This window comes from Cherax quadricarinatus, chromosome 57 (assembly GCF_038502225.1).
Source record: "Cherax quadricarinatus isolate ZL_2023a chromosome 57, ASM3850222v1, whole genome shotgun sequence".
Lineage (NCBI taxonomy): Eukaryota > Metazoa > Arthropoda > Malacostraca > Decapoda > Parastacidae > Cherax > Cherax quadricarinatus.
The window spans coordinates 6,784,339-6,794,024 of NC_091348.1; the positions used below are offsets into that span (position 1 = coordinate 6,784,339).

Sequence of the window (9,686 nt, forward strand, 5' to 3'; positions counted from 1 at the left end):
AGGGTACTTAAATGTAAAGGTGAGAGTAACGGTTATAGAGGGCGTGGTAGGTAAGTTTTTGGTGCCGGGGGTAAATGATATTGAAGGTTTTTTATTGAATTTATTATAGAAAGAAGTTTGGTAATAGGTAATAAATAAAAAAAAGAGGAATAAATAAGTATACAAGATATAAGGCGTAATGACAGTTCGTTGGACTATGTATTGGTGGATGAAACGGATGATGGGTAGACTTCAGGATGTGCACGTTTATAGAGGGGCAACAGACATGTCAGATCATTTTTTAGTTGTAGCTACAGTGATAGTAAAAGGTAGATGGGATACAAGGAGAATGGTATCACATCACAAAATAATTATGTGAAGGTTTATAAACTGGAGGAGGAGGTAGTTAGGGTAAGATATAAGCAACTATTGGCAGAAAGATGGGCTGGCGAGAGCATAGGCAATGAGGCAGAAGAGGTATGGGGTAGATTTAAAAATACAGTGCAAGTGTCCAGCATAAGTTTGTGGATATAACTGGGTGGGTGCAGGAGGGAAGAGGAGCGATTGGTGGAATAATGAGGTAAAGAGAAAAAGTTAGCATTAGTGGTTTTTACAAAGTAGTGATATAAGAAGGGAAGAATATATGGAGAGAAAAAGAGGTTGAGAGACCAGGGAAGGAATGTAAAAGGAAAACTTATAGTGGGTGGGATGCTGTCAACAAATTTTGTTGAGAATAAGGACAAATTTTGGAGTGAGATTAATAAGTTGAGATTAATAAGTTGGGAAGATGGAGGGAATATTTTGAGGAATTGTTAAATATTGATGAAGATAGGGAAACTGTGCTTCCGTGTATTGGGAAGGGAGGTATAACATCTTGTAGGAGTGAGAGTTATATGTGAGTGCGGGAGAAGTGTATGACACAGTGGATAAAATGAAAGAGGGGTAAAGCCGCTGGGATTGATGGGATCAAGACAGAAATTTTCAAAGCAGGTGGGGATATAGTTTTGGAATTGTTGTTGCTTTTATTTAATGAATGTATGAAAGAGGGAAAGGTATTTAGCGACCGGCAGAGAGCAAGCATAGTTCTTTTATATGCACAAGGAATAAGAGTGAAAAAATTGTAGGGAAATAAGCCTGTTGAGTATACCTGGTAAGATGTATGGTAGTTATTATTGAAAGAATTAACAGTAAGACGGAGAGCAAGATTGCAGATGAACAAGGAGGCTTTAGGAAGGATGTGCAGACCAAGTGTTTATAGTGAGGCATGTAACTGAACACTAGATAAGGGTAAAGAGGTTCTCGTTGCTTTATGGATTTGGAAAAGGCATATGATAATGTGGATAGGGAAGCGATGTGGCAGATGCTGCAAGTGATAGGTGGTAGGTAATTGAAAGCAGTTAAGTTTTTATGAGGATATTGAGGCTCAGGTTATATTACGTAGAAAAAGGGAGATTATTTCCCAATAAAAGTAGGCCTTAGAAAGGGATGTGTAATGTCGCCATTGATGTTCAATATACTTATAGATGGAGTTGTAAAAGAAGTGAATACTCGGGTGTTGGGAAGAGGTGTGGGATTATAAGATAATCAAACAAAATGGGAGTTGTCACAGTTGATTTTTGCGGAAGATACTGTGCTTTTGGGAGATTTTGAAGAGAAGTTGCAGAGGTTGGTGGACGAGTCTGGGAGGGTATGTAAAAGAAGGAAATTAAAAGTGAACATAGGAAAGAGCAAGATAATGAGGATAACAAAAAAAAAGATAATGATGGATTAGATATTAGACTGGAGGGAATATGGAGGAAGTGAATGTGTTCAGATATTTGGAAGGTTAGGTTAGGTTCGTCAGTAAACAGGACAAGCGATTCCTGATGCGGGTCTTAGTCAGATGATGACCCGCCATTGGAGCTTTTGGTCATCTGACTGAGGCCTTCTGCTGGCTTACTGGTTCACCCCTTTAAAAATTAAGGCTTTAAGTAGATTAGATATTTGGGAGTGGACTTGTCAGCAGATGAGTCTGAAAAACGAGTTGAATCATAGAACTGATGAGGGGGGGGAAATGAATGGTGCACTGAGGAGTCTGTGGAGACAAAGAACGTTATCCATGGAAGTAGATAGGGAAATGTATGAGAGTATGGTAGTACCAGTGCTCTTTTATGGGTATGAATTATATGTGGTGAATGTTGCAACAAGGAGAAGGCTGGAGGCAATTGAAATGTCGTGTCTGAGGGCAACGTGCAGCGTGAACATGAAGCAGAGAATCCGTAGCTGAGAGATTAGAACGAGGTGCTGGGTTTCTAAAAGTATTATCCAGAGGACTGAGGAGGGGCTTTGAAGCAATTCGGACATTTAGAGAGGATGACAGAGGATGACAGGGTATTTAAATCTGTAGTAGGCAGGGTAGGGGTCGTCTTATGAAAGGATGGAGAAAGGAGGCATAGGAGGTTTTCTGTGCAAGGGTCTTAGACTTTCAGCAAGTGTGCGTGAGCGCGTTAGATAGTAGCGAGTGGAGGCAAGTGGTTTTTATGACTTGACGTGCTGTTGGAATGCTAGCACAGTAATATTTATGAAGGGATTCAGGGAAGCTGGTTAGCCAGACTTGAGTTCTGGAGGCGGGAAGTACAGTGCCTGCCCTCTGAAAGGGGGGGGGGGAGAGACGGAAATGCTGCTGTTTTTGAACCAGTGTAGACACGTCTCTGACAAGATAGTGATGATGATGATAGTGATGATGATAGTGATGATAGTGATGATGAAGATAGTGATGATGATGAGTGATGAAAGTGTTTCTTCTTTTTTTGGGTCACCTACCTCAGTGGGAAACGGCCGAACACACACACACACACACACACACACACACATACACACACACACGCGCGCGCGCGCACACGCACACGCACACACGCACACGCGCACACACACACACACACACACACGCGCATGCGCGCGCGCACATATGTATGCATGCTCGTATGTGTTCACTGAGTGTTTTATGTCATCAGGTCTACGATCACACTCAATATTCGTCGCATTCAGTTCGCTCCCAGCAAGACTGGCCGGCAGCCATGCACCATCGTCAGGAAGGACTTCCTGATGAGCCCTGGGGAGCTGGAGCTGGAGGTGACTCTGGACAAGCAGCTCTACTACCATAATGACAAAATTGCCATCAACATGATTGTAAACAATCATAGCAACAAGACGGTGAAGAAGATCAAGGCCGCTGTCCAGCAGTCCGTCGATATCTGTCTCTTCTCCGGCGGTCAGTACCGTAGTACCGTCGCCAGCGTCGAGACCCAGTGAGTGCCGCTGCTTTCACTGTATCCGCATACAACTATATAGTATATTATGCAATAATCGCGAACAAGCGATACAAGATGGAAAAAAATTACGGAGTGAGTTCAATGATATTTCGGGGCCTTTTGTGTTGCAATCAACAAATCAGAAGCTTGCAATGTTTCAGAAATGAGTAGGAAGTCCAAGTAGATCCGTTCAAGGGAACGACTCTAGTTAGTCGTTCACTTGAAGGTAATACCTGGACTTTCTACTCGTTTCTGCGATATTGGAAATACTTGATGTGTTGATTACAACACGAAAGGCCTAGAGCTATCATTTAACTCAATATGTAAATATATATATATATATATATAATTATATATATATATAAATATATATAAAATATAAATATAAATAATATATATATATATATATATATATATATATATATATATATATATATATATATATATATATATATATATATATATATATGAGAGAGAGAAATTTCTATTATTAAAACTTAAGGAGTGACGAGACATTATCAGTCATTAAGTCTGAAGTTTATACCAATATCCCGAAATTTTATGATCTAAGTAACAAATTACCTTACGAAGACTTGAATACTTTTTAAATATAGCTACAAGTGACCATTATTTATTAATCCACTCTGTTGTGGTCTACAGAGAAGGGTGCCCAGTGAATCCCGGGTCTTCCCTGCAGAAGGTGGTCTACCTCACACCGACACTCAGTAGTAACATGGACCGTCGGGGTATAGCGCTCGATGGTCACCTCAAGAACATTCACACCAACCTCGCCTCCTCCACCCTGTGAGCAACATTTATCTGTTACCCTTTTATTCATAACTCCACTTAGAAAGAACGTTGATTTTATGCTGTACTTTAGATGGTGGAAAAAACGTGATGAACTAGCTAGGTTCTCTTTCTGTTCTGTATTCGAAACATGTCTTGGTAATGCTTTCTTTTCTGCATTTGTGCTGTTTTGAATTATTCAACTCTATTACTCGAATCCAGTCTACAGTAGCATATACTTTGATGCCGATGTGAATCCATACAGTACCCAAGACAACATTTGTCCTTCTGTCGTAGATCAGCTCATTGATCACATTTGTGTTCGTTTGAATTTATTTAGGATTTTGTTTTGCTGGTTATAATCATCCACCCACATTGTGATATTAGTATTCATTTGTTTCTAATTCCCTCTGCCTTGATTTTATCAACCCACAAATCTTGATGTGAATGTCAGATGAATTTACTTGATGCGTTGGTCTAAATTATTTTTTGTTCTAAGACTACTAGTGGACAGTACCAAGGTATAATCAACTCCCTTCTTGACAGCTAATGCGGGAGGGAATTCACGTATGTTTTTTGACTTCTGATAAAAGCATGTTATATGTTCATGTGATGAGAGCGTGTTGGTTTTAGCATAATTCATACTACCATTCTGAATACCTTGTTCACGTCTGTCCTCTATATGCCCCACTTGACACACTCTACTCTTTACTGTATTATGGATCCCTCTTTGACACCCTGGCGCCTACCGCCTCTCGGATCAACTTCACACCCCCGACACTTTGTACATCATGGGTCTCCCATGATACCCCCAGACGCCCTCAACGCCCACTGGGGGTCTCCCATGATAACCCCAGACGCCCTCAACGCCCACTGGACGTTCACTAATTGCTATGGTTGCCCCCTCAGACTAGCCAACCCTGAATCTCGGGACATGTTCGGGATGGTGATCTCGTACATTGTGAAGGTGAAACTGTACCTCGGGGCCATGGGTGGTGAAGTGACAGCTGAACTGCCCTTCGTGCTCATGCACCCTAAGGTAAGTCACACCCTTAATACACACCCTTTATTCGCTCCCTTATCCACCCTAAAGGACTCCACGATCTTCTCTTCATGTATCCCAAGTTACTTCATTCCCTTTACTCGATATAGTCCAAGGTAAATACTTTAAATGCGTCCCTTATTGCTTCCCCACCGGTATACAGACAAGAATGTATCACGTAAATACTTCATGTGCTAGATGTACACGTTGTAATTACGCCTCGCCAACAAATTCTAATAAATGCGTCAAAAAATAATGAACGGTTGTCAAAGTTTCTGGATTTCCTCGCCTTACTCCCAGTCCCCTCTAACATGGTTTAAAGAGCCAAGATCCTTCTATGTGCGAGTTATTTGTGAACAGTTTCCTCTAATCGAGGAAACTGTTCACAGATAACTCGCACATAGAAGGAAACTTATGCCGACTTTTCGGCCTGAAACGTCGTCATAAGTTTCATTCTGTGTGCTGGTTGTTTGTGTATTGTTCCAGTCATAGTATTGTGCCTGTTTATTATTCAAGGTAACTGTTATTGCTGAGGGAATCTCCTGTAGGAAAACTTAGAACTGACCGAGATTCTCATTGTAGGCAGCTACGGTCTAGTGATAACAGTAGCAGGACCAAGCTTGGTCCACTGATACCGTATTTTCCCGCATATAAGGCGCACGACAGAAATACACAACGGCAATTCATTAATTATATTCAAGTGTTAATTACCCTCTTACTTTACGCTAAAGTGTAACCCTTAACCCTGACCTTGAGCATATAAGGCGCAGGGTAATTTTCCAAGACTTTTTGATGGGAGACAAGGCGCGCCTGGTATGCTGGAAAATACGGCAAGTGATGGGCTAACTGTAGGCAGACAGGGGGCTCAGGGGGCTTAGTCCACTCCTAGTAATAGCAAAATTTGTAAAGTGCAACATCACTACGTAGATATTTACTGAATAATATTACTAGCATTTATGGGGAAGCTGTAAACCCGCTGAGGTCAAATAACGTCTGGGAAGTAGGAGGCAGTTAGGTTTAGTCAAGGAAGGAGAGGGTAACTCCAATTATTTGGATCAAGAGCCCTTCACTAGAATAAAGATACATCCACTCCTCCTTGAAGGGTAGACTAATATAATTATCCAGCAGGTCTTCATACTTGACCAAAGTTTGTATTTATGATCTTGGTCTAATAAGTTGCCTCGACAGCCTGACCTCCGCCGGATGATGCGAGCTGACAGCCAGGCGCAGGTGGAGGCCTTCCGCTCTGAGAGTATGGCTCAGTCTGTCGACATGGACTAGACAACCTTAGCCTCAGCCTCGCCAGCGACAGGAGGCTCCCGGCTGCGGCAGGAGGCTCCCGGCTGCGACAGGAGGCTCCCGGCTGCGACAGGAGGCTCCCGGCTGCGACAGGAGGCTCCCGGCTGCGACAGGAGGCTCCCGGCTGCGACAGGAGGCTCCCGGCTGCGACAGGAGGCTCCCGGCTGCGACAGCTTTCAGCTGAGCACTATGTTGGATACAAAGTTACAATCTAGAAGTAGAAAACATGAAACACTTTAAGCTGATATGGATTCATGGCCCTAACAGTGCTCAGCTTTGTCCCAGGGTAGACTCGTGTAGCCGGTGACAGCTTCCAGGAGACAAAGCTGCCGGTCAGCTAACTTAGCTTTATACAAGACCTGTGTGCACTCGTTAAGTGCTCATGGGCTCAAAAATTCACAGCAGTTTTGAAGTGCGCCATGTTATCCACTTCTGACTTTTTCCTTTGCATCTAACGGGGAGCTCAGTTTCGGTATAAAATTTTTTGAGCTTTCATAATCATTTTGTTTATATTTACTAGTGAGCTCTGTATTAAAAATCCAGATGCTATTAATATGAGCCTATCACATTAAAAAAAAACTGGAAAATGGAGGCAATGATTAAGAATTTTAAGAAGAACGTCCGGAACCCCTCTAGTCTACCGTCTCATTTAATGCATGTAAACAAACCATCGAGTACTCTTAGAATTCAAAAGAAAGTATAAAATGTTATATATTTAATCATAATAAAATATAACCGTAATGAAATTTAAATTGTATTTAGCCGACATATTAATTGCTGTATTCAGTTCCCAGTATTAATTTTCCAGCCTGTAGAAATTGACCACCTTATAACGCATCGTTGTGGAGTGATTTGTTCTTTCTTTTGAAAAAAAGTGTCTACATAGAAAAATATATATGAATCAAAATCTGGTGAACGAATGTTCAATAATAAGTATTAGATAAGATTTCCCGTGAGATTCAAACGTTCACGAGTGTTAAAATTGATTTCTTGTGAAACTCGGGTTCGCAATTGTCAAGGCTATTTTCTGTGATATTTTACTAGATAGATAAAGCAGCCATCGGAACTGTTGTTAAGTGATGTGTGAGAGGGAGAGCGGAAGTGGACTCTGCCTCCCTCAGGAGTACAGGACCATTGACGTCAAACACCAAGCACTAACCTAAGGTTTAGACACACCATTGAAGTATTGCTACTAGAAAACTATTCTCAGGTGATGATTTATTAAGAAATTATTAATTGTTACCCGGCATTCTCATATCTGGGGGGTCAGTGACGCCAACCAGGAATTACTAAAATTATCAAAGTCGGAACACCATGGAAGAAATGAAGTTTGAGTTTTTTTTTTTTGGGGGGGGGAGGGGAGGGGAGGGGAGGGGACAGGACAGGACAGTGACAGTCGTCAGTTTTGACTCTAAAACTGTGAGAAGCGATGAGTCTCGAGTTGTCTGTTTTTTATTCGGTTATTGCTTAATCTCCGTATAATGTGATAGTTGGAATAAATTATTTATTAAGGTATTGGAATTATATATCTTAAATAAATGTTCTCCGAAATAGAATGTCTTATATTGGTAATAAATAAATCAGCAGTTACATGTGGTCTATTATTTTTGTCATATTTGTAAAAGGAAGATATTACGTGATTCATAATATATCATGTATTATCTAGAGGTAAGAACTCTCAACTAGTTTAAACAGCCAGTCAAGGACATGGATGTTGGTTCTGGCAAGTACGAGAGTCCCTGGAGTCCCTTTCCTAAACCCATGTTGCCCTGGGATGTGCAACAGATGGGTATCCAAGAGGGTGGTGATTTGGCTTCTTAGAACCCTTTCAAAGATTTTTATAATGTGGGACGTTAGTGCTATCGGTCTGTAATTCCTTGCAATTGCTTTACTGCCACCTTTGTGGAGTGAGGCTTTATCTGTTTTAACTGTGGGATGACCCCTGTGTTCATGTTCCCTCTCCATAGAATATTTATCCATTCATCTCAATGCAAAATGTGGATAGTTTCAAGATTTCGGATATCTTATCATTAATAATAATTCTAATATTTATTTCTACAAGTAATGTGAAAGTATACAGACCTAGCTGACATCATTGACTTACTATATAGAAAGCCCCTTGTTATACACAGCATTTCAGCCAAACTAGGTTATTATTTTCCTCCGAGAAGCGACCCATACCAGTCTACTAACACCCAAGTACTTGCTCTTGGGTGAACAGAGACACTAGGTGTGTTAAGGAAACACGCCTTAATTTCCACCCGTACCGAGGATCGAACCACGGACCTTACTGTGTGAGCAGAGTGCGCTACCAACCGAGCTGGCAACCGTTGCTCGATTGCTAGTGCACTCAACTTTCACCCTGAGGTCCGGGAGTCGATCCCTGATACAAGTGGAAACATTAGGCACCTGCTGTTCATGTTCACCTATCAGTAAAACAGATATCTGGGTGTAAGTAGACTCGTGTGGGTTGCATCCTGGGGACAAAATTTGACCTGATTTCCCCGAAATCCTCTGCATAACAAGGAACTTTCTATATAATAGTGTCAGTGATGTCAGCTAGGCCTGTATACCTTGAACATGTACTTGCAGAAATAAAAATCATTATTTTTAATATTTTTATTATGGAAATGTGTCTGAAAGTAGTAGGATACTCCCAGGTAAGACTCGTGTGGGTGATGAGATTTGGATAGTGGAAGAAAAGTGGGGAACAGGAAAGACAGACTGAGGGAAAGAGCCGGAGCAAGACAGAGCAGCATGGCGTTGTTTAGCCAGAGTAGAGGAATTGTTGCTGGCTGTGCTGACTGTATGATTGCTACTGCAGAGCTGGTCTGGATTCGGGAGGCAAGAAGACTGGCAATAAGTGTCGCCTATGTGTCATACGCAAGGTTAGCTGTTTTCTGTTTCTCAATGCCATTTTTTAGATGGAGAGGTAATATGGAAGGTTGGCTGAAAAAAACGGGTGTCTTCAAGGTGCACCCCTGCAGAGGGCAGGGCAGAAAGTTGAGATTAGAGGTTAGGTATATATATAGAGGAAGAGGAGGAGGACCAGGCTTACATATAGATTGGGAAAAGGTTTAGTCTAGATAAGTTCTCCATGAGTTTTGGTGGGTTTCTAGTCGGTCAGTCTGTCATTGAGCTCTTTCCAGAAAACGTTCAGCGCCGGGGTGCCAGTCCTGGTGAGTAGACTCGCTTGTGGCAAAGTCGCTCCACAGGTGGTGTGCATGTGACAAGTGGCCGTATAAGGGCCTTGCACAGGTGTTTAGTTCGTGGGTGTGAGCCTTTGAGCA

The 9,686-nt window shown here is 41.8% G+C and overlaps 1 protein-coding gene across 1 annotated transcript in view; it reads left to right on the forward strand.

The window, feature by feature from the left end:
• LOC128693479 (arrestin homolog) overlaps positions 1-7,988 on the forward strand; it is an 11,176-nt gene extending 3,188 nt beyond the window's left edge. Inside the window, exons 3-6 of the mRNA XM_053783182.2 lie at positions 2,973-3,266; positions 3,930-4,073; positions 4,965-5,094; positions 6,286-7,988. Of these exons, the coding sequence (XP_053639157.1) occupies positions 2,973-3,266; positions 3,930-4,073; positions 4,965-5,094; positions 6,286-6,378 (661 nt within the window). The 3' untranslated portion in view covers positions 6,379-7,988. The remainder of the gene's footprint in view (positions 1-2,972; positions 3,267-3,929; positions 4,074-4,964; positions 5,095-6,285) is intronic.
• Positions 7,989-9,686: the final 1,698 nt, after the last annotated feature.